This window comes from Dryobates pubescens, chromosome 11 (genome assembly GCF_014839835.1).
Source record: "Dryobates pubescens isolate bDryPub1 chromosome 11, bDryPub1.pri, whole genome shotgun sequence".
Lineage (NCBI taxonomy): Eukaryota > Metazoa > Chordata > Aves > Piciformes > Picidae > Dryobates > Dryobates pubescens.
This window is the reverse complement of record NC_071622.1, coordinates 32,363,863-32,388,738: the sequence shown is the minus strand read 5'-3', so window position 1 is coordinate 32,388,738 and position 24,876 is coordinate 32,363,863. Positions and strand designations below refer to the sequence as shown.

At 45.7% G+C, this 24,876-nt stretch overlaps 1 protein-coding gene across 1 annotated transcript in view; it reads right to left on the bottom strand.

Moving 5' to 3' along the window:
- USP24 (ubiquitin specific peptidase 24) overlaps positions 1 to 24,876 on the bottom strand; it is an 86,771-nt gene that overhangs the window by 40,279 nt on the left and 21,616 nt on the right. Inside the window, exons 8-32 of the mRNA XM_054165010.1 lie at positions 24,389 to 24,454; positions 23,557 to 23,631; positions 22,465 to 22,623; positions 21,235 to 21,349; positions 19,786 to 19,889; positions 18,520 to 18,627; positions 17,464 to 17,559; positions 17,202 to 17,363; positions 15,940 to 15,984; positions 15,304 to 15,411; positions 13,965 to 14,114; positions 12,594 to 12,725; positions 11,306 to 11,417; positions 11,002 to 11,078; positions 8,990 to 9,130; positions 8,794 to 8,847; positions 8,007 to 8,122; positions 6,844 to 6,910; positions 6,027 to 6,137; positions 5,199 to 5,297; positions 4,947 to 5,117; positions 3,907 to 3,992; positions 3,606 to 3,699; positions 3,197 to 3,352; positions 1,106 to 1,203 (exon numbers count right to left, since the gene is read on the bottom strand). Coding sequence (XP_054020985.1) covers positions 1,106 to 1,203; positions 3,197 to 3,352; positions 3,606 to 3,699; positions 3,907 to 3,992; positions 4,947 to 5,117; positions 5,199 to 5,297; positions 6,027 to 6,137; positions 6,844 to 6,910; positions 8,007 to 8,122; positions 8,794 to 8,847; positions 8,990 to 9,130; positions 11,002 to 11,078; positions 11,306 to 11,417; positions 12,594 to 12,725; positions 13,965 to 14,114; positions 15,304 to 15,411; positions 15,940 to 15,984; positions 17,202 to 17,363; positions 17,464 to 17,559; positions 18,520 to 18,627; positions 19,786 to 19,889; positions 21,235 to 21,349; positions 22,465 to 22,623; positions 23,557 to 23,631; positions 24,389 to 24,454 — 2,702 coding nt within the window. The remainder of the gene's footprint in view (positions 1 to 1,105; positions 1,204 to 3,196; positions 3,353 to 3,605; positions 3,700 to 3,906; positions 3,993 to 4,946; positions 5,118 to 5,198; positions 5,298 to 6,026; positions 6,138 to 6,843; positions 6,911 to 8,006; positions 8,123 to 8,793; positions 8,848 to 8,989; positions 9,131 to 11,001; positions 11,079 to 11,305; positions 11,418 to 12,593; positions 12,726 to 13,964; positions 14,115 to 15,303; positions 15,412 to 15,939; positions 15,985 to 17,201; positions 17,364 to 17,463; positions 17,560 to 18,519; positions 18,628 to 19,785; positions 19,890 to 21,234; positions 21,350 to 22,464; positions 22,624 to 23,556; positions 23,632 to 24,388; positions 24,455 to 24,876) is intronic.

The following is a 24,876-nucleotide window of genomic DNA, read 5'->3' as shown; positions in this document are numbered from 1 at the left end:
ATGGACTGGGTGGAGAGTTGGGCAGGGAAAAACTGAATGAACTCCAACAAGGACAAGGGTAGAGTCAGGCATCTGGGAAAGAGCAACCTCATGGACCAGTAGAGGTTGGAGACTGATCTGTTGAAAAGCAGCTTAGGGGAAAAGGACCTGAGAGCTCTGGTAGACAACAGAATGACCATGAGCCAACAATGTGCCCTTGTGGCCAAGAAGGCCAGTGGCAGCATAGGGTGGATTAGAAGGGCTGTGGTTTGCAGGTCAAGAGAGGTTCTCCTGTCCCTCTCCTCTGCCGTGGTGCAGCCGCATCTGGAATATTGTGTCCAGTTCTGGGCCCCTCAGTTCAAGAAGGACCTCAGGGAGCTGCTTGAGAGAATCCAGCACAGAGCCACAAAGATGCTGAAGGCAGTGGAGCATCCTCTTTGTGAGAAAAGGCTGAGGGAGTTGGGGCTCTTTAGCTTGGAGCAGAGGAGCCTGAGGGGATGACCTCATTCATGTTTACAAAGATGTGCAGGGCAGTGTCAGAAGGACAGAGCCAGGCTCTGCTCAGTGATGTCCAATGATAGGACAAGGGGCAGTGGGTGCAAGCTGGAGCAGAGGAGGTGCCACAGAAGCAGAAGAAAACTTTTTTACTGTGAGGGTGGCAGAGCCCTGGGGCAGGCTGCCCAGAGAGGCTGTGGAGCCTCCTTCTCTGGAGAGATTCAAAACCCGCTTGGATGTGTTCCTGTGTGACCTGCCCTGGGTGATCCTGCTCTGGCAGTGATTTTGGACTGGATGATCTTTCCAGGTCCCTTCCAACCCCTACCATTCTGTGATTCTGCACTTGCAAATCTGAACTGAAACATTTAAACTCTGCAAACATCAACTCCCTTAGTAAAAGCCGTGCTTCACAAGCTTCTTTGTGCCTGACTTTATTTAGGGTTTAACAACATGCACTCTTTGACACCACTTTGGGAGCTACAGCAGCTTTTCAGGCACTGGATAATGAAAGAAACAGCTTTGGGTGGATTTTCTTTCCTCTGAAAAAGAAGCTGAGGGGTTTACTCACAGCATGGCAATCAGAAGCCATGCAGAACTGCTAAGTAAATGAGTCTAAATTTTGCAATCTAACCTCAAACCTCCTGCTCTGAGGAAGTTTTCACAGAAAGACTTGGCACAGTTTCTTGCCATTTCATCATCTGCAGTTGGCATCAGCTTGGAGCTCAGTACCTACAATAAAAGGAAAAAATAAGCATGCATACTCCTCCTGCTTTAGTATTCTGTGTCTGCTGAAGGTTAAAATCATAACAGTTAGAGATGCACCCCAAATGAAGCAATTACCACCTAGGAGAAGCTGCAGTCAGTGAAGAGGAATTGCACTGAAGTATTCAGGACAGCTCTGGCTATCACAGATATTTATTCTCTACCAAAGGGCATTTTTTTCCCCCTCATTACAGTTTACTTGTTAAGGGAAAGGATCAAGTGCACACTCCAGCTCATTAAATGTGTTCTTCAGGCTCATCTGATGCTCCTTAAAAGCCTGAATCCTTCTCCTTTCTAGACTTCCAATTGACAGTATCCCATAAAACACCCTACAGATGGCTTACTTATTGATTCAAGACTTCTGGAACATAACCATATTGCTGCTATTGAGGGCTTTGGTAAAAGGTGTTCCAGGTCATTCTGGAGGCCTTAGGAACACCACCACTGCATCATCCCTCCTGTTTTAAGTCAGCAGTAAGCTTCACAGAATGCAGCTATGCTCAGAAACATGGCCACAAGGAAACCTGCAGTCTCTGTGGGGCAAATCTCACACACATCTATAAATCAGTTTCACTTCATTATACATAAAGAAAAAAACCCACAACACACCCAGAAGGAAAAAAACTTCCAGTCCTTCCCAGGGCCCCAGCAAACCCCCAAATGTTATTTACTTTCTTGAAGTCTGTTTGGCATGTACAGCCAACAATGCTGCATGTGGAAAACCAAAACACAGCCTTTCCAGGTTCATAGGAATGGTTTACAGAGCTCTAGGCATGAAGTCTTCTCTCAGCCCTGCATGATACAACCCTGAACCATCTGCAGCAGTTAATTTTCACCTCTTGACATGCTCTGCAAATTTCTTGTGCATCCTTTTTTTTCCAGAAAGCAGCTCAGAGCAGGGCATAAAAAAAAAAAGCACATCATCCTTTTCCTGACAGAAATCATCTTCAGACTGGCTTGACTGGACTTGAGGAACAAGTCCACTCATACAATCTACACATCTAATCCAACTGACTCCTCCTCATCCAATGCCATAAAAGCAAACCATTTCTTACTCACTTTATTAATATTTTCTCTGTCAGAGAAGCAGCAGTCAACTGTCTCATCCTACTGTAATATAACCTGCCAGTTCAAGGAGATACCTTTGCTGTTCTGTGCTAAACCATTTGCTTTTGGCTGCAGAACTTCTCAATGTTATTTCAAAGACATCATCAAATAACTTCCAGCAAAGGCAACATCAAATACATCTTTCACTCCAGCTCTACAGAGAAGGGGGGAATCCTAACATTGCACAGTGCAGGAAGATGGAGGAGATAACAGAAGACTGCAGAAACCCATAGGAAAGCAGCTACAAAATTCCTGTAGTGATCTTGGCACACACTAGGAATTAAAAATAATAACCTTTGTCCAGTGTTTTTTGGAGCTGCTTCAAATCTGATTTGTAATGACTCCTTCTAAACAGTGGGACCTGTGAGTAGGAGTAGAAACTGCCCAGCTCCCCAGAGTATGCAAATGAAGAGTCCTAACAATGACACCAGCTGAACTCTTTAAAACCCATACACTGAACATATCAAAGAGCCTTTTTACAGGGTCCAGTCCAGTGTTCTACCTAAAGAACTTACTCAGGAGGATGCTTAGGGGTTAAAAACCTACAAGTATTGTATTTATTTCACATGCACAGTTAAACCAGCAAGGACTTGGATGTTTCTTTGGTCCTGTGATCCTTCACAATATCCTTTGACCCTGCAGATCACAAAAAGAGAGGCCTGGCTTCACAGTCAAGACCCTCAGGGAAACCTTCAACCCCTTTTGTTCTGTGTAGATTTATCACATACATCACAGCAGACTATGACACGACATTTTGCAGGATGGTCTTGTCATGGAGGACTCCTACCCCAGATACTTAGAACTCCTTAAACCTTACTGCTCAGAAGCAAGGAGAACAGTAAATTTTTCTTACCTCTAAATTGTAGAGCACTCTGAAGGTGGACATGCCTGGAGCAAAAGATCTGAACAGACTTTCTAGTATTGAACTAGCACTGGGCTGATGTTGGTGTTTTGAAGACAAGGATGGTGATTTTGAAGACTGAGAACTCGACTCTGAGAGCAGCGTTTTCTAGAAGGAAGAAGTCATAGAAGTAACTTTTGGAGACTACTACATTTTGTTGTAATTACCAACACCTTTCCTATAATCCCTGCAACAACCCTCAATCTCCAGCTGCTTGGAAGTAGATCAGTAATACTCAACATGATTATTTTGCAGCAGTTTCAAACCCTTCACATATTATAATCTGACAGGGAATTTAAGAAGCCAGATAGTAACATTTTTTCCTGTTCAGATAACTAAGAGTAGTTTGTTTAACCCATACCTTCCTTCCCAGGGAATCAAGCTGATCAAGAGCCTCCTGAATAGCTGGGTCAGTGGGAATCAGGAGCAGAAGTTTCCTCACTCTCAGTGTTATCCTGAAAAGTTATCAGAAGTTACTTGTGCAAAGCAGGGCTGGGTGGATGCTTGCATGCTGAGAAGTATTATTGAGTATTTATTATTTATTGAGTATTTATTGAGTATTTATTGAGTATTTATTGAGTATTTATTGAGTATTTATTGAGTATTTATTGAGTATTTAATGAGTATTTAATGAGTATTTAATGAGTATGGAGCTTCCTTACCTTGGCTCCTCTAGGTTGGCAAGCTGGTAAAGCATATCAAACACATTACACACGAGAGCCATGACCACTCCAGGGAGGGATTTCTCCTGAGAATGAAAGAGAGATTTGCATTTCCCTTTGTAAGTCTTTTTCTCCCCTCTCTGTAGCAAGAATTTAAGAGACCTCTCTTCATTAACTTACTGCCTGGACCACAGAAATATCATTTTTTCCCTAGACTGAGAAGATGTGTATTTTTACATTACCTCATTTCCCTTTTAACAATCAGTATTTGAAGTCAACCGTTAGTTAGGATCGACATACAAAGCAGACTGGGGTGGTCTGCACATGCTAGCTGATGCTTCTCAGTTTATTTTCATGCTCTGGCTCTCAAAATCAAATCACATGCTTAGAGGACCCTGCAGAAACCAATGAACACCACCAAGTGGCACAATACAGATTGTAGAGTCCACTCTGCATGCAGAAGGTAATTGTGTATTTACACACTTCGTTTCAATGGCAGTTTGAAAACCAGACTACTACAGAGTGGAACCTCAAACTGATGTCATAGGATCACAGGATGTTAGGGGTGGAAAGGGACCTCTGGAGATCATTGAGTCCAAGCCCCCTGCCAGAGCAGGATCATAGAATCTAGCACAGGTTGCACAGGAACACATCCAAATGGGTCTGGAAAGTCTCCAGAGAACAAGACTCCACAACCTCTCTGGGGAGCCTGTTCCAGTGCTCTGTGACCCTCACACTGAAGAAGTTCCCCCTCATGCTGAGGTGGAACCTCCCGTGCTGCCCTTTAGATCCATTGCCCCTTGTCCTATCACAGGGTGCAAGTGAGCAGAGCCTGTCCCCTCCCTCTTGACACCCAGCCCTCAGATATTTATAGACATTTATCAAATCCCCACTCAGTCTTCTCCAGACTAAACAGCTCCAGGTCTCTTAGCCTCAACAGCTTGTCTCATCTTACAGTACCTCTTCCACCCCAGCTGTCCCTCCTCCAGTATCCCACCCCCTCCAGGAAAAACCTAAGGTTTCAGGCTACCATGCTGTACCTGTTCCATTGCATAGGATGAACTAAAAACACTGCTGCTGTTGCTGGAACTGGTTGAGGAATCTGCTGAGCTCCCTGATGGAGTCCCACTTCCTGATGTTTTTACTGTAAGGACTTGTTCATCAGAGAAGCCCAGTTGGTGGAGCAGTTTCTGATCTTTGTTTACAGTTAGCTGCAAGAAAATATTTATCATTTAGTTCTGGAAAAGAGACTCAATTAACAGAGACTGAGAACTCTTTGCAGTTTAACATACCAGGCTGTCATTGGCAAATATCTGGATGTTATCGACAGGAGAGTTCAACATCTTGGCTATCTTCCACCTGACGCTCCCTACAGTTTCATTGCTGTGAGCCTGTAAAATTGGACGACACAGGTTCAGTAGGGCTGCTCAAGCAGTAACTCCCAAGAGAAAAAAAAACCCAACAAACAATAATCTTCCACTGAAGTCATCCTGCTCCTCTACAAAAACAATGGTAGAAGTATTGCCCATGTAAGAGACTGAAGGACAGCAGAAGGGCTCCATCACTGGCAGTAAGCAAACAACTTCTTTTCCCCCAGCCTAGAAGGACCACCAAAATACAGAATCATAGAATGGTCCAGGCCAGAAAGGACCACCACAGTGGTCCAGTCTGACTTCCCCACAGTCAGCAGGGACATCCCCAACTAGATCATGTTGCCCAGAGCCCTGTTGAGCCTCACCTTGTATATCTCCAGGGAAGGAGCCTCAATCACCTCCCTGGGCAACCTGTTTCAGTGTTCCACCACCCTCACAGTGCAGACTTTGTTCCTAACATCCAATCGAAATCTGCTCTTCTCTAGTTTGAAGCCATTGCCCCCTGACCTCTCACTGTGGGCCTTTGTAAACAGTCTCTCTCCATCATTCTTGCAGCCCCTTCAGGTACTGAAAGGATGCTATTAGCTACATTTAGTCCATAGATGCTTCCATTGCTGTAGCCTTAAGCAGGCTTTCACCATCTTTAAATGGAGTTTTCAAGTTGACCAGCTCAGTCCAGGCATCAGAACACCCAAAAGCAGCTATGTGATCAACTGCAGCAGACACACAGAGCCTGTGCACACATACCTCTATGGTGAAGGTATCTTTGGTAGACTCATATGTAACATTAAGTGTTAAAATATGTCCATGGAAAGAGGCACCATGAGGTAGAATAGTTCGGGGAACAGAGTAGAGGTCCTACAGGAAGAGAAGGATGACAATAAATACCAACCTTGGAAACTAAGATGTCTCTATGCTCGCATCACTGAATCACAGAATGTTAGGGGTCAGAAGGGACCCTCCAGAGATCACCCAGTCTGACCCCACTGCCAAGGCAGGATCATGTAGAGCAAGCTGCACAGGAACACATCCAGGTGAGTTTGGAAAGTCTCCAGAGAAGAAGACTCCACAACCTCTCCGGGCAGCCTGCTCCAGCTCTCCAGCACCCTCACCATACAGAAGTGTCTTCTCATGGTGAGTGGAACCTCCTGTGTGACACCTTGTATCTGTTGCTCCTTGTCCTATCACTGGGCACCACCACCAAGAGCCTGGCACCTTCATCTTGACACCCACCCCTCAGATATTTATAGAAGTTGATCAAATCCCTTCTCAGCCTTTTCTTCTCCAGACTAAACAGCCCCAGGGCTCTCAGTCTCTCTTCATAGGGGAGATATTCAAGTCCCACAGTTGTCATTGTAGCTCTGTGTTGGACTCTCTCCAGCACATTCCTGTCTGTCTTGAATTGGGGAGCCCAAAACTGGACACAGTATTGCAGGTGTGGTCTGACCATCATAGAGACCACACCTGGAATATTCTCTGTCCTACAGATTTAAAGAACTTCTACTGTTTCCATAGCATTGGAAGCTGTGTTCACAGCCTTGCCTAGTGGGGACTCAGATCTTACCTCTATTGTTATCACGTAACGCTCTGCCAACAGCAGCAGCCTCTCAATTATTACCAGTTTAGTTGACCTGGAGACAAAGCATTAAAAACAAGAGTAACTTGTCTCAGAGATTCATTTCCAACACCTCTGGCTAACTACTGTCAATCAGCTGTATCCAAATACCACTCCTTCAGCTTGGAGTTCAATCAGCTGGAATTAACTTGGCAAACAGGCCAAGAAGTTTAGCTTAGACTGCTTGAGATGAAGCCAGCTCCAGAACAAGTTTCATGTTTCCAAAGGTCCCACCCTGCACTCATGTATTTAAGCTACACAAGGTTAGGTTAATCTAGGGGAATCAAAACCCATCCTTCTCTCTCCCAGTTAAAACAACAACAACAACAACAAAAAAACCCCAACCCAATCCCTGCTGCCCCAGAAATACCAAGTGACTAATAGGCTACTAAGAGTCTGTGGATTTGTTGTGGTTTTGGTTTTGTTTGTGTAGTGTTGGGGTCAGAAGGGAGGTGTTTGGTTTTGGCAGTTTGGGTTTTGTTTTCTTGTTTGTGTTTATTTTTCACACACACAGGTTTCTCCAAGTCTCTCTGGAAGTCAAATTGCATTGCAATTGGAATATTCACTTGAGAAACCACTAGAATATGGAATCATACAGAACTGTAATACAGAATTAAGCAGGTTGGAAAAGACCTCAGAGATCATCAAGTCCAGCTGATCACCCAACACCATCTAATCAACTAAACCACGGCACTAAGTGCCTCATCCAGCCTCTTTTTAAACACCTCCAGTGATGGTGACTCCACCACCTCCCTGGGCAGCCCGCTCCAATGGCCAGTCTCTCTTTCTGGGAAGAATTTCTTCCTCACATCCAGCCTAAACCTCCCCTGGTGCAGCTTGAGACTGTGTCCTCTTGTTCTGGTGCTGGTTGCCTGGGAGAAGAGACCAACCCCCACCTGGCTACAACCTCCCCTCAGGGAGTTGTAGACAGCAGTAAGGTCTCCCCTGAGCCTCCTCCTCTCCAGGCTAAGCAACCCCAGCCCCCTCAGCTGCCCCCCATAAGGCTGTGCTCCAACCCACACCAAGGATTTTAGTCAGCATTCACATTCAGTTGAGAAGCAGCTGGGATCCAGTGTCTGCTGTCATATTCATTCTTTTAAAGGCAGGCCTACCTGTAAGGAGACTGAACTGATGTAGCTACTGTAGGCATAGCAGTTGCTGTAAGCATTTTTGTAGCTCTTGTAACAGCATGTGTTAACGTTGGACCACCGAGTGCGGAGCTGGCTGCCTAGAATGCAAAGCAGAGTGTTAAGTGCTGGTTTACATGGACAATTAGCATGTCCTGGGGAACTATGAGGACAAGAAGTATTTATGGACAGCAATACCACAGTATGGCTTAGGTTGGAAGGGACCTCAGAGATCATCTCCTCCAACCTCCCCACCATGGGCAGGGACACCTCTCAACTAGACTCAGCTGCTCAAGGCCTCATCCAGCCTGACCTTCCAACACCCCAGGGGAGGAGGCAGCCACAACCTCCCTGGGCAGCCTATTCCAGAGTCTCACCACCCTCCTACTGAAGAACTTCTTCCTAAGATCCAGTCTAACCCTTCTCTCCCTCAGCTCCAAACCATTCCCCCTTGTCCTGTCTCCAGACACCCTCATGAAAAGTCCCTCTGCAGCCTTCCTGTAGGATCCCTCGAAGGTCCCCCTAGAGTCTTCTCCAGGCTGAACAACCCCAGCTCCCTCAGCCTATCCTCACAGGAGAGGTGCTCCAGCCCTTGGATCATCTTTGCAGCCTTCTCTGGCCTCTCTTCTTATGCTGGGGACACCAGAGCTGGCTGCAGTATTGGAGGTGAGGGTCTCAGCAGAGCAGAGTCAAGGGGCAGAATCCCCTCTATTATACTAAGATAAAAAACTGCAAAATGATGTAGGTACAAGGTTAAAAATCTGTCCTTTACCTCTAAGCGTGTGTAGCAATCAGCAATGAATTTCTTGTGCAGTGATACTGAATCCTAGAGATTAAAAAATGCAGAAATGGATTAGAACTTGAACCAAAATCATGGCAATTACTCAGAGGCTGACAGATCCCAATGACACATTTTAACAAGGCAGAGCATCCAGGCTCTGTGAATGCCACCGCATTCCCATGCCTACCTTTTTCAATCTAGGAGTTAGGTTAATGTAGCTGTAATTTATTATCAATTGAATAGCTTCATTGGCAATTTCTTCATCAGGAGACTCCATTGCAATCTTCCAAATGAAATCCATCCCTATTAGTTCCAGTTTTTCTACACTCTGTGCAAGAAAGAACAACAGTAAAGCATGACTGGATCTCTTACACAACAGTGAGCTGAGCTACAGGAACAAACCAGGTTTCTATCTGCTGGAAAAGCATCCTCTGAGTCAATCTTAGAAGTGTTCTTTCCCAGCACACTGCCAAGCTTTGTCACAGTGCAGAGTGAAATCAATAGATGTGCTTTTGGATATTTATACCACTTACAGGTGGATAAACAAGTTCCAAAGAACACTCAGGCAAGCCAACTGAAGAAATGGAAAGCTTTAAAAGCACAGACAGATTGAGTGGGGAATGGAACGTGGCTCACAAAGTTCAGCGTGGTTACTAACCACATAATCAAGCATCACAGAACCTGCTGTGATACTTGGCCAAAAAAATACACACATTTGAAGTAAATGAACTCTTTGATAAAGATCTGAAATGCCTCTGGGAAATACTTAACATACAACCATTCATGTAACAAAAACACCAAAAGATCACAGAGTTCAAAAGTATTATAGGTTAGAATATGATAAGCTTCAATCTCTTGTGAAAAAGAGAAATAATTAAAGAGTATTTCCCTGCTAAGGAGAAGCAAAAAAAAATGCAGACTAGAATTCATGAGAGAAAAAGCAGTCCCCTTGTTCCTCCTGCGCAGTTTTAGAAGCCAGAAATCAGCTCCAGTTGGTGAATTTCACACGGTGGTTGTGGACTTGTAGGTTCAGAACTGAGCTTTGTTAATCATAGAATTGTCAGGGTTGGAAGGGATCTCAAGGATCATCTAGTTCCAACCCCCCTGCCATGGGCAGGGACACCTCACACTAGAGAAGGCTGCCCACAGCCACATCCAGCCTGGCCTTAAAAACCTCCAGGGATGAGGCTTCCACCACCTCCCTGGGCAACCTGTGTCAGTGTCTCACCACCCTCACACTGAAGAGCTTCTTCCTAACATTCAATCTGAATCTACTCATTTCTAGTTTTGTTCCAATCCCCCCAGTCCTATCACTCCCTGACACCCTAAAAAGTCCCTCCTCAGCTTTCTTGTAGTCCCCTTCAGATACTGGAAGGCCACAAGAAGGTCTCCCTGGAGCCTTTTCTTCTCCAGACTGAACAGCCCCAACTCTCTCAGTCTGTCTCCACAGCAGAGGAGCTCCAGCCCTCTGATCATCCTCATGGCCCTTCTCTGAACACCTTCCAGCACCTTCAGATATTTTCTGTAACAGGGGCTCCAGAACTGGACACAGTACTCCAGGTTTGGTCTCACCAGAGCAGAGTAGAGGGGGGAATCACCTCCCTTGCCCTGCTGGCTCTGCTTCTCTTGATGCAGCCCAGGCTCTGGTTGGCTCTCTGGGCTGCAAGTGCACACTGCTGGCTCATGTTGAGCTTCTCATCCCCCAGCATCCCCATGTCCTTTTCTTCAGGGCTGCTCTCAAGCCAGTCCCTGCCCAACCTGTACAGATGTTTGGGATTGCCCTGACCCAGCTGCAGGACCTTGCACTTGGTCTTGTTGAGCCTCATGAGGCTGTCCTGGGCTCAGCTCTCCAGCCTGTCAAGGTCCCTCTGGATGGATCCCTTCCCTCCAGTGTGTCAGCAGTACCACACAGCTTGGTGTCATCAGCAAACTTGCTGAGGGTGCCTCAATACCACTGTCCAGGTCACCAATGAAGATGTTAAACAAGACTGGTCCCAGGACTGATCCCTGAGGGACCCTGGACCCATTGACAGCCACCCTCTGGGTGCAGCCCTCAAGCCAGTTCTTTATCCACTGAATGGTCTATCAGTGAAACCCATCCTGCTAGGAGGATGCACTGTGTAATTAACAGCTGCTAGAGAATCCTCCCCTCCCCAGGGTGCCACAGGTAGTGTACATGACCAGTGTCAGAAGACTCACCAGCTGAGTTCCCTGCCTCTTCAGTCGGTGGTCACACAGGTTCACATTCTCAAAGAAAGTCTTAAATAAGCTAAAACCTGCAAGGGAACAAAAAGAGAGGCAAGTCTGCTAGTCAGGTCAGGCTAGACTTCTATGTTTTATTGAAAAAGAAAAGAAGCTATCAAATACAGAGGCTTATCTTCTCCCTCTACAACTGTCACAAGGACAGCAAGAGAGTCCTTTACTGTACTGATTACAGAACTGTTTGGATGTTTAATCTGAAGGCTCCTTGTAGATATTTGCAAAACTAAAGCCTTTTTCTTACCATTCATAGTAATTTCATATGACTCCAGTTTAAGAATCTTCTCTTTGAAGAGCTGCTGCTGTACATCACTCTCTAGATCATGCTGTCCTTTTGTAAACCACTCAAAGCACATCTGTGAATGAAAGGCAGGATTATTTTTATCCCATTGTCATGGCAAATGTTTCAGTGCTTTGCGGCACTGGCAAACCCTTCCAGATACTACATTATCTCTTAGAGCAGTTCGGTGCACTGCAGCAAGAGGTTCAGAAGCTAATCTCCTAGTAACCTCATATCTGAGTGCAAGGTTCTGCATCTGAGTTGGGCCCATCCCAGGCACAAATCCAGGCTGAGTGCAGAGTGGGCTGGGAGTAGCTCTGAATAAAGAGACTTGGGGACATTGCGTCTTGAGAAGCTCCCCATGAGCCAGCAGTGCCCTCATGCAGCCCAGAAGACAGCTGTGTGCTGGGCTGCAGCAAGAAGAGTGTAGCCAGCAGGGCAAGAGAGGGGATTCTGACTTAGCTCTGCTGAGACCACATCTCCAATATTGAATCCAGCCCTTGTGTCCCCAGCATAAGGGGGGTACAGAGCTGTTGGGAGTGAGTCCACAAAGGTGATCCAAGGGCTGGAACACCTCTGCTATGGGGACAGGCTGAGGGAGATGGGGTTGTTCAGCCTAGAGAAGACACTGGGAGGGACCTTAGAGCTGCCTTCCAATAGCTGAAGGGATCCTACAGGAAGGTTGCAGTGGGACTTTTCACCAGGGTGTCTAGAGACAGGACAAGGGGGAATGGTTTGGAGCTGAGAGAAAGCAGGGTTAGACTGGAGCTTAGGAAAAAGTTCTTCAGCAGGAGGGTGGTGAGACTCTGGAACAGGCTGCCCAGGGAAGGTGTGGATGCCTCCTTTGTGGGAGTATTAAAGGCCAGGCTGGATGAGGCCTTGAGCAGCTGAGTCCAGTTGAGAGGTGTCCCTGCCCATGGTGGGGAGGTTGGAGTGGATGATCTTGGTGCCGTGGGTTAGTTCTTGGTGCCACGGGTTAGTTGTTTGGGTGGTGTTGGATAGGTTGATGGGTTGGACACGATGATCTTGAAGGTCTCTTCCAACCTGGTTTATTCTATGTATCTCTGAGGTCCCTTCCTACCTAAGCCATTCTGTGATGATTCTATGATCTCACAGCTTAGACAAAGCATACAAATGCATCCTCAGTCTGTGTTTGCACCTCATGTTCCTCACATCTCAACACACACGACGTGCTCTTCGTGAGCCCTCAACGTTCAGCCTGCGAGCACAGACGCCAAGGAGCTGTTCTTACCTCTCGATCTAACTCACAGACGTCCTGGCCAGTTACGAGGCACTCCCAGATCTCCCTGGCACGATTCCAGCCCAAATAAAGGGTTGCTTCTTGCAGAAAAAAGGCCAAAAATTTTAGATGCGCCTCCAAATACTGAGGAAGAGGAAACAGAAACTAAAGCTTAAGACTTTTCTATCGGAAACAAGAACTCTGAGCATTTTCTTTTGTAGTTTGCAAAGTTAGTTGTTAATTAAGAGCACAGCTTGCACAGCCTGGAAAACAGAGGGCTTGTTTATTTATTTAACTTATGTTTGATTGCTTTTCTACAAAGGAACACTGAGGTCCCCTTGAATTTCCTATTACCAGAGGGACCTCGACTGACTGGACAGATGGGCAGAGTCTAATGGCATTTAACAAGTCCAAGTGCCGGGTGCTGTACTTTGGCCACGGCAACCCCAGGCAGAGCTACAGGCTGGGGTCAGAGTGGCTGGAGAGCTGCCAAACAGAGAGGGACCTGGGGGTGCTGATTGACAGCTGGCTGAACATGAGCCAGCAGTGTGCCCAGGGGGCCAAGAAGGCCAATGGCATCCTGGCCTGCATTAGGACTAGTGTGGCCAGCAGGAGCAGGGAAGTCATTGTGCCCTGTACTCAGCACTGGTTAGGCCACACCTAGAGTCCTGTGTCCAGTTCTGGGCCCCTCAGTTTAAGAAGGACATTGAGTCACCATCCCTGGAGGTGTTCAAGAGGGGATTGGACGTGGCACTTGGTGCCATGGTCTAGTCATGAGGTCTGTGGTGACAAGTTGGACTTGATGATCTTTGAGGTCTCTTCCAACCTTAGTGATAGTGTGATAGTGTGATACTTTCCTATCCTGGTAGTATATTAATTACTACACCACAACTGGTGTGGGGAAAAAAAAAAAAGATCAAACCCTTAGCAACAAACTGTCACAAGCTCTCTTTGTGTGTGGATATCCACCTCCTAACCAGCAAATCTCTTCCAGGTTTCAGGACCTTCACAGCCAACTGAAAGGTGCAGTCACTGCAAGGATAGCTGAGCAGAAGCTGGGGAGAAGGGGGTGTGGAGTGGGGAGAAAGGGGGAGTCTGGAGTGGGGAGATTTGGTTCTCAATCAGTTAAATACTTCAGGCATCTTGTAGATTATGATGGGTCCTCATCCTTGCTCTATAATAAAAAGCTACACCAATCCCTAACAGATTAAGTGTCAGAATGATAAATGAAGACTACTTTAATTATTCATCAGATAGAACAGATAGCAGTGAATGCCAATCCTGAAACATCACCTAAGCTCAGGCTAAGTTGTCAGTGCTACACTACTACACGGTGGTTTCAAAAGCCTCAGGGCAGTAAGAAAGAAGCTCAGGGCTCAGTACCTCGCGGTAAGTGTATCGGCCATCCACCAGGGTTGCTCCAACAAGTCCTCCTGGGCCTGCCACAGATGCAGCCAAACGGTGGCAGGAGATCAAGCTTCCTGTCACCAGCTTCACTATTTCAAAGTTTTTCTTTAAATCTTGAATAATGCTCTTGGCAAAGCAAACAAAACAAAACAAACCAACCCAAAATGATTGAGGAAAGAGGTTTTCAAGAAAACACATCAACCTGCACACAGCAGCCTGCTCCTCCACAGCTAAGTGTCTCTTATCAGAAGGAGTAATGCTGCCCCCTCACTAATCACTTGTCTCCCTCCTGAGCATCCAAAGCCCCCCTGATATTAGTGTTTTCAGCGTGTGCTGAAGTACACATGCTACACACTGTAAACAAAGTCCCACAGCACCACCCAGCCACTGTACCACACGTGTGACTTTCTGCTGTTTCAGTCTCTTTCCAAGAGTCAAGGTGAGCTGGTAGAAAGCAGCTGATCTAAACATCAGCCATTGTTCACTTCTTAACAGAGGCTGTTAATTATTCTACAGAAAGCTGAGAATAAACTAAACTACCAGGTGACACTGGGTGAGGCTGCATCTGGAATATTGCGTCCAGTTCTGCTCTCCTCAGTTAAAGAAGGGCCTCAGGGTGCTTGAGAGGGTCCAGCAAAGAGCCACAAAGATGCTGAAGGGAGAGGAACATCTCCCTGCTGAGGGCAGGCTGAGGAAGTTGGGGCTCTTTAGCTTGGAGCAGAGGAGCCTGAGGGTTGACCTCATTCATGTCTATAAAGATGTGCAGGGCAGTGTCAGAAGGACAGAGCCAGGCTCTGCTCAGTGATGTCCAATAATAGGACAAGGGGCAGCGAGTGCAAGCTGGAGCAGAGGAGGTTCCACGGGAACATAAAGGAGAAACTTTTTCACTGTGAGGGTGCCAGAGTCCTGGAACAGGCTGCCCAGGGAGGCTGTGGAGTCTCCTCTTCTGGAGACATTCAAAACCTGCCTGGATGAGTTCCTGTGTGACCTTCTCTAGGTGATTCTGCTCTGGCAGGGGGGTTGGCCTGGATGATATTTCAAGGTCCCTTCCAACCCCTACCATTCTGTGACCCTTTGACAGGGCAAACAGATTTCTCCACACACAAATGGGCAGCACACAGAGCAGCATCTCTGCGTGGAAGAGTTTATGCTACATCACTAAACCCTGCATTTGTGGGGTTCCAGTTCTAGTTACTTTTTTTTCCCCCTTTCCCCTCACTTCCACATTCAAGCTTCCACATTCTACGAGAGCACAGATACAACAACAAAATACATCAGTGAGGTTTCAGGCATCAATCTCAGCAGGTCTTCTTACCTTGTCTTGCTTTTGGTAAGTTTGCTTAATGAATGAGCGTGTGATTTCATGGAGCTGACGCAATGCTGGCACCACCCACACAAACTGAGGATTATTGTGCTGGGACGACTAGTAGTAGGAAAGGCAAAAACAGTTACACAACACATTAACTTTCCTCTTACACTCCTAGAAGCCTAAGCATTTCTCTTCATGCTGCTGCTTCAAACCAACAACTGCTAGCTCTGAAGGCTTCGGTTACTTGCTTCTAGTCCCTTTCCAAAGGGCCCTTCTTGACTTTGTTCAAGAGGTCCTTAGGCACACGTATGTCATCCTGCTATCCTTATTAAGCCCAGATCACCACCTCCTTGCTAGAGAACATGCAAATTAAGTAGGCAAAAAGAACTCAGTTGCATCAGGAAGAGAAGATAACCACCACCTTCCTGAATTATGGGAGATGAAGCAGGCCTGTTAGGGTGTAATGGGGCAAATCCAGTCCAATTGCTAAAGCAAGAGTGATGGAAGGGAGAACCTGAAATGCTGCTGAGGGTTGAGACATGAAGAAATTTCTGATTGGTGCTGCAAGGAGCCCTCTGATAGGAAGCAAAAGATATTTAAGCTGCATTTGTAAAGAGATCCTCCAAAGAATAACCCTCCTACCTCATTGTTAGAACTGCTCAGCACTTTTCTGGGAGGCTTCATTGTCTGTAAAGTTTGACCACACAAACCAGTGCTAAGGTTGCTTGTTCAGAGAAGTGATGCTTGCTTCAAACACTGACAACAACCAGTACCACCTACACACTTAGAAACTGAAGCAACCTGCCCAAAACTGGGAGCTCTCTGAGAGCTCCCTCATGTATTTGAGAATGCTGCTTTAATATTAAACTCCCTCCCAGTTTGCAATTTCATTTCCCACAATGAAGGGGAATAAGAAAATGCTGTATCTTTAGAAGTCTGCTGTATGGTTACCCCAATCCCTTCCAGCCTACAATTACAGCTTTCCATTAGTGCTCCCCACTGCAGCACCTCCGTAAAGGGCCTTGCCAGAATGCAATTAAAAGGATGCAAGACAAGGAAAGCACAAGAGAAGATCCAAAAGAAAAGAAAACCTGCCAAGTTTTACAGACATTGAGAACCCAGAGTCTGAAATCCATATTCATAAACACACACAGAGGGAAGTGTGATCAAGAAGCAACATTCTATATGCCTCCTAAACAACTCGAATCCTCTATAGATGCTGCACCACAGACAAAATTCTAATTTCTTATGAAAGAACTGAATAAAGTGCAAGCCTTTTTCTTTATTTACAGCACATTTCAGACTGCAAAAATAAAGAAGACAGGAGCATTCCTGCAGACCTCAGGAAAACCTGCCTGTGTGAACAGTGCAGGATATGCAGTCTTCTAAACCATGCACATCTCTGCTGCTGCCAGGAAACGTCTTCACACAGGTAGCTGCAGGAATGGCTTCCTTATGTTAGATGAAAAAAGACTGAATGTGTTTTATTAAAATACAGATCTACTATTATTTACATATCAGTTTGCATCTTGAGACTTAATGGTCATGCCAGAACACATGCTTAGCTCAAAGAAAACTAATCTAGGCTTTCACATGAAAGGGACAGGTAAAATACTGACATACCTTTAGAGTGGTTCCATTTGCAAATTCTAACCTTGGGCCCATCCTGGTAGTTCCCCATAAACTGATCACTCCTTGTGCTGAAAATTTGCTTAAAACAAAGGCAAGAGACTTACTATGAGTCTCATGGTCAACAACGTGGCTCACACAAAGCCTACCCCTCTCGTGGACTCCCCAAGGTAAGAACTTACAGATGGGACACGCAATTTGAGCATCTTGGAAGAAAGGGCAACATCAAGGCTAGACAACATTTCATTTTGGAAAAGAGAGAATAAGAAACCAACCCTCTTAATATCCTCTATGCACTTGATGATGTAGCTCCTTTTGATTGCCTCTTTCACTGCATAGGCGTCACTGAGGATCGTCAGATGTTCCTCCAAGGCCTGCTGGATAAGACTACATGGTAATGTTGGAAGATGAGCCAGCTCCCAAAGTACCTCCAGAACCTAGAGGGAAAAGTGGCAGGTTAGTCAAGACCTAGGGAGTACAGAGACTAGCAAAGCTCTGCTTAAAAGGGGAAAATCCAAACCAGAACCATTCACTTGCCTTGCCAGTGGTTGTCTCCACACGAGCTTCTCGACCAATGCGCCCTATCAGGCTCAACAGCTTCTGCCTGACTCTGTCACTCTCTGTCTCCCAGCTCTGCACAGCAAAGAAATAACATTCACTATTAAAGCAGGAAGTCTGATAAGTCTCCAGTGCACACAAAAATGCAGCAATTGTTTTACTGCATGAAAATCAAAATACAAACAAGCATGTTTCCAACAGGTGTATTCCTTATTTTGCTATCCAGTTCTGGTGTCCCCAGCATAAGAAGGACACAGAGCTGGTGGAGTGAGTCCACAGGAGGCTACAAAGGTGATCCAAGGGCTTGAGCACCTCTGCTATGAGGACAGGCTGAGGGAGCTGGGGTTGTGCAGCATGGAGAAGAGAAGACTCTAGGGGGACCTCAGAGCTGCCTTCCAATGGCTGAAGGGATCCTACAGAAAGGTTGCAGAGGGACTTTTCCTAAGGGTGTCTAGAGACAGGACAAGGGGGAATGGTTTGAAGCTGAGGCAGAGCAGGGTTAGACTGGAGCTTAGAAAAAAGTTCTTCAGTAGGAGGGTGGTGAGACTCTGGAGTAGGCTGCCCAGGGAGGCTGTGGCTGCCTCCTGCCTGGGGGTGTTGAAGGCCAGGTCGAATGAGGCCTTGAGCAGCTGAGTCTAGATGAGAGGTGTCCCTGCCCATGGCAGGGAGGTTGGAGTCGATGATCACTGAAGTCCCTTCCAACCTGAGCCATTCTGTGATTCTATTGGGAGTTACAACCCTAATTTGCCTAACTCTTTTTCAAAGATAGACTACAAGAGATTAAATATAATGATAAAAATCTCACTTTAAGTACCTTAGCACTGTCTATACATTAGCAATACAGCAGCAAATCACACTTCTAGGCTAACAAGAAAAAAAATCAGTATTGAGAGTGTTATTTTTCTTTATAGCCAGTTTTATATTTCTCTAGAAAGTATCAATGTATTCCAGGCATTTGCCTTTTGGTAATCTGGATGCACAATGTCTCATCAAGTCTCTTCTTAAGGAGTGATGTAAAGTCATATGAAAACTTACCTTTTGGATTAGAACAAATAAATGGTTGAGCTGATCAGAGCTAAACTTTACAGCAGCTGCAGCAATGATGGTATGGATGTTTTCAATCACAGTGGAGGATTGTCCTGACTGAAAAGAGGAAGAAAAACACAAAGGAGGTCTTTATACCAAATGAGACTGGGAAACACCTAAATGTAAGCTCTATCCTATTATTCATACTGATGAGAAAGAGTAACAGCTTTTGGTATGTTAGAAACACAAGGTTGGAATGAATAGCTGTCTCTGCTTCTCTCTGCAGAGGGGGTCTTTGGAAGTAGTTCTGCAGCAGGGAAGAACAAGCTAGTCTGGCAGCTTGCAGATGGTGCAGTGGCTCACACCACTGGAAGGTGTGGTGCCAGCAACACAAACATCACCATTTGTATCGCTTGGCTCAGTTCATGTGTGGGGGGCTCCATCCCTGACACTTTCAGGCTTTACTCAAAAGTGAGCAATACAAAATCTCCTCCCACACTTGATGGGAGCACCATGGTAACAAAAGCCAGAAGGGGGGTGGAATAAAAGTGTGAGCTAGAATCATACTGCAGCTCTACTAAGCACACAAGACTGCCTACCATGCCTGCACACACTGCGGATCTGACAGCGTCCAAGGAGTTTGGTCTAAAACGTCAACAGTTGGAGAGAGGAGAAAACCATTTCCTGCAGTGGAAGCTTCTGTTTCTGCTTGTCATTTCCACCTGCCATTTGCATTGAGCAGTAAAACCACCTACCCCACGCAGCAACAGGTTGAACACACACAAAGTGAATGTGAAAAGGTGGTTTGTCAGTCAACTACATGCATGGACAGGAAGTTGAGAGGGAATTCATACCCTCTGAGGCCAGACTCTTTAAAGCCACACTGTAAGAGGTATTCAAATTTTTAACCTCCAGCCACAGGAGTTAATATCCTTAGGCATAGCCTTTGGTCTAGACAAACATTCTGTCACCTACTTCAGGCTGACAATCTCTTATTCCAAACTCAAACACTTCTGCAGTCCTTTAATACTTGGTGGAAAAGACCTGAGCTTCCTCTTAAGATTTAACAGCTGTGCCACAAGAACCTGCCACAACACTTGATTTGAAACAGCAAAGGAAGGAGCAGAAGAAAGCCTTTGCATTAATTATGCTGTTCAAATCTCAACACCTCCACACTGCAATACAATTATAAACCCCAAACCCCCCAGTCTCACCACTAGAATGGCTGCTTTTGTAAGGCAGTCTGAAAGCACCTGCCTGGTCTTGGGTACTTACCTGAATTCTCCAAATTTTAGTGAGTTCATCTAAAGATAATTTACTGCCCAGCAGTTCAATAATTCCCTTTATACGATCACAGTATTGTGCTTGGTCTATATTACCTAGAAAACAAAGGCAGGCAACTTAGTATATTAAACCCAGTATTAGAGACATGAAATGGGTGAGAATAGACTAGTTCTTTTTAAAAGGGAGAGGAATAAAGTTAACTTCATTTGAAAGGTCTTTCTCTGCTGTTACAGACAACTCTATCAGATGAAAAATAAAATAGAAGCAGCTTGTTCTTCGTTGTACATCATGCATTGTGGATGACTCCTCCCTGGAGGTGTTCAGTGCCAGGTGAGATGATGCTTTGAGCAGCCTGGTCTAGTGGAAAATGTCCCTGGCTATGGCAGCGGGGTTAGAACTAGGATGATGTTTCAGGTCCCTTCCAGCCCAAATCATTCTATGATAGCTGTTCACACCTATAGGGCCCCACTGTGTGTAAAAACAGCCCCACATTTTCTTTTATTTTCCAGGGGCTAACAATATACACAGATAAACTGAGTGTAAACACCCCACCTACTGGTAAGCAGCTCCACGGAGAAAGACCTTGGTGTCCTCACCAACAGCAAGTTCTGCATGGGACAGCAATGTGCCCTTGTGGCCAAGAGGGCCAATGGCATCCTGGGGAGCATCAAGAAAAGTGTGGCCAGCAGGTCTAGGGAGGTTCTTCTCCTCTACTCTAACCTGGTGACACCACACCTGCAATACTGTGTCCGGTTTTGGGCTCCCCAATTCAAGAGTGACAGGGATCTGCTGTAGAGAGTCCAATGGAGGCTAGAAGGAAGACTGCAGGACTTGAACATCTCTGCTATGAAGAAAGGCCAAGAGACCTGGGACTGTTTAGTCCAGAGAGGAAAAGGCTGAGAGGGCATCTGATCAACATCTATAAATATCTGAGGGGTGGGTGTCAAGATGAAGGTGCCAGGCTCTTGTTGGTGGTGCCCAGTGATAGGACAAGGAGCAATAGATACAAGGTGGCACAGAGGAGGTTCCACCTCAACATGAGAAGGCGCTTCTTTATGGTGAGGGTGCTGGAGCCCTGGAACAGAGAGGTTGTGGAGTCTCCTCTGGAGACTTTCTAAACATGCCTAGTTTGTTTTCCTGTGTGACTTGCCCCAGGTGATCCTGCTTTGGCATGGGGCTTGGACTGGATGATCCCTGGAGGTCCCTTCCAACCCCTAATATTCTGTGATACAGGAGAAGACACATGCACAGACGTCAAAGAGAGGACTAGTAGCAGAAAGTGCAGGGTTTTCCTCACTCTATTTTGAAGAGGACAAAGCCTTCGAAGTCCTTTTCAGTTAGCACTCCATTAGACATTGAAATATATTGAAAGAGACAGGTGAAAATTCTCAGTGCAGGCCATTTGAAGCACATGTCAGAGGTCTTTGTGAAAGTGCTTACCTTCTAAAGCAATTGACAGGACAGAGTTTTCTACCAGCCAGTTCAGCAATCTGTCTGTGTCTATTGCATTCTTCACTGACTTGGACACGGTGCTGTCTTCTATCAATTTCGTTACCTAGAAATCGCAGAGTGCAAGAGTCTGAGGATGATTCCCACAACCATTATGCATGCACACAATGAAATCTACCCAAAAGCCTTACTGCAAGGCTTAAGGGTGAACTCTGAAGTACTTTTAGCAACAGGAAGTGTTGGAATGGTTTTTGCTTGGTTGCTGTTGGAGGGTTTTACTTTTTGGTTGGCTGCTGGTGGGTTTTTTTTGTTTGGGTTGGGTTTTGGGTTGTTGGTTAGTTGTTTCTTGAGGGGTTTTTGGGGGTTTTTTTTTGGTGGTGATTTTGTTTTGTTTGGCTGGGTTTATTATTATTTTTTCACTAAACCTGTTTAGAGGTAAATTCCTAACCAGAAACACTTCCTTGTCATCAGTCTCTGAAGCAGCAGATTTTTATTCCCAATGAGACACAGAAAAGCTGTGCTAACAGGTATATTTCTACTGAGAGCAGAAGTAGGTTAGCTCAGGCTTCTGCTTGTTTGCTCAAATCAGTGTCCTATTTTTTATCCAATACAAAACTGATAACATGCTCCTCACTCTAGGGAGGAAGACCAGAGCACGTTTCTGAAAAAGCCTTTAGAAGCCACACTTCCATAGCTTCAGCAACTGAAGAAAAAGACTTGGGGACATTGGCTGCTGAGAAGCTCCCCATGGGCCAGCAGTGCCCTCATGCAGCCCAGAAGGCAGCTGTGTGCTGGGCTGCAGCCAGAGGAGAGTGGCCAGCAGGGCAAGAGAGGGGATTCTGGCCCTTGACTCTGCTCTGCTGAGACCCCACCCCCAATACCACCTCCAGCTCTGGTGTCCCCAGCATATGAAGGACACAGAGCTGTTGGAGTGAGGCCAGAGGAGGCCACAAAGATGATCTAAGGGCTGGAGCACCTCTGCTATGAGGATAGGCTGAGGGAGCTGGGGTTGTTCAGCCTGGAGAAGAGAAGACAAGACTCGAGGGGGACCTTAGAGCTGCCTTCCAGTACCTGAAGGGATCCTACAGGCAAGCTGCAGAGGGACTTTTCCTGAGGGTGTCTAGAGACAGGACAAGGGGGAACCGTTTGAAGCTTATGGAGAAGAGATGTAGACAGAACCTTAGGAAGAAGCTCTTCAGTACACACAACATGCAATCCTACCTCTTTGAGGGAATTCATTTTTGCACTGAAGTGAGGGGATTTTAACATGCGCAGCAGGATGTCCAGGCGCAAGTCATCCACCGCCGTCACCAAGTCAGGCTGGAAGCGCATACACAGCAGCTTGATGCCAGACAGGAGCTCAGGGATGCTGACCAGCCTCTGTTTGAAACAAAACAAAAACAAACCAAAAAATGGACAAATAAAAGCATTGCTGTTTTGGCTACTCTGTTTCAGGCCTTGGAGTTGCCTCCCAGAGCCTGAAGGGATCCTACAGGAAGGCTGCAAAGGGACTTTTCATGAGGGTGTCTGGAGATGGGACAAGGGGGAATGGTTTGAAGCTGAGGGAGAGAAGGGTTAGACTGGAGCTTAGGAAGAAGTTCTTCAGGAGGAAGGTGGCGAGACTCTGGAATAGGTTGCCTGGAGACATTATGGATGCCTCCTTCCTGGGGGTGTTGAAGGCCAGTTTGGATGAGGCCTTGAGCATCTGAGTCTGTAGTTGAGAGGTGTCCCTGCCCATGGTGGGGAGCTTGGAGTAGATGATCTCTGAGGTCTCTTCTGACCTGAGCCATTCTAGGGGTCTGTGACAATCTAAGCATATTTTCCAGTTTACAGTTAACACTTGAAATCTAAGTAGAAAAATGAATAGTCCAAATCCAATAGAACTGAATCCCAAATTGAGGGTAGGAGAAGAAGTAGTCAAAAGTTACACTGACATTTTATCAGTCACCAAATTCTCAGCAACATAGAGCTGATGCCACAGTTGGATACACACAAGTTATAACAATTGAAGAGACTACAAGTCAATAAGCATCTTGAAGTCAATTAGAGAACTGAGCATTCCCTACACTTCAGAAGGGACACCAATACAACCCCATTTGATAGCAAGAGCAGCAAAATATCTTAGAATGGACCTGCTGCAAAGGGTGTTGAATGGAACTGAGTAAATGGATTTTGTCCTACGCCATTCAGTCAGGATTCAGAACAGGCTCTACCTCAGTCAGTGTAAATAAAGCTATTGACCTAGTCTACAATGCCAACACTTCCAAGACATACAGTACATTCTTCCTAAATATTTAATGTATCAACCATTACCTTGTCTTTCAAGTCCTTCTCCTCCACATTCTGCACATATTTAATCATTTTATGAATGACTGGATCCAGCATGGGCTAAGGAAGGTGAGAAAAGGCATGACAATCATTTTGTTTCCTGAAATCAGTTACATCACTCAGAAGATCTGGCTGCAGCAAAATGAAATACTTAGCTGAAAGCTCACAATTATCGTAGACATAAAGCAACACCTACAACACACAGAGAACTACCTTGTTAGGTAGGTGCAGAGAAAGAAGCAATTAGAGTCAGAACCCATTTCAGACCTCTCCAATGCAGGCTTGCAAAAAACCCACAGCTAACCAAAAGAACATTTCAAAATGCATCAATTACTACATGCATGTGCCTCTCTGACTCCCAGTGGCTTCTAAACTCCCTCCTCTTCCAATATAAGCTTATTAAAGCACCATTTTTTGTCAGGGAGTGCAGGTGTGAAGCCTGGAATACATTTGCATAAATACAGTGATTGTTTTTTTGCCTTGTACCACGCTTTTTCCAAGGTAAAGCCTCATATCTGCGTGCTTGGTCACAGCCAGAAAGTTAAACTAAACCCAAACCCCATCCATCAGGCCAGACTCTTTTCCCATTAGCTTACTAATGGCTGCAGCAAAGCTTCTCACTGTTGCAGACAAGAGATACCCGACTGCAGATCGCTGTGCTTAAAAACTGATCCATCACCCTCAACATGCTCAGAGGTGTTCTCATGCTTTAATGCAACAAGCTTCGAAGGCTTTACAAATTGATCACCAATTTCACACCAGCACAGCTGCAAAGCAATTTTCACTCCTCTGATAACTCATGACAAAGGCATTTTACCTGTACTACAGAAGAATTGAGGTATTCTGCACAAACTCCAAACGGTTGAACCAACGCCGAGATTGCCTGAAAGAAACGCAGCAAGAATGGAGGCTCACACAGAGGAGATCTTTTCAGAGCTAGTCTCCTATACCTCAAAAGGAAATTGAGGTGACCAAGTATCAGTTACCTCATACAGTAAATTCCAGTCATTTGCTGGAAATTGATTATGATGCACAAGTCCCTTACAATAACTCTTGGTTTAGGGAAGTGATTTTACTCCACTGCATACAGGATGTGTTATTTTTGCCTGAAAAAATATACTGTTTCCTAGCTTTCACCAATCTTGGTCTCTGCTCACTCTTCTCTGTGTGCTCCTGTTTCAGTCAGAGGAAATGAACAGAATGGAAGAGGGTACAGCACATTTTGGTTGCTCTCCACAGCAATGAAAAGTGTAAATGCAAGAGTTAGGGTTAAAGCCATACAACCAGTTTCCTTCCCAAAGCATT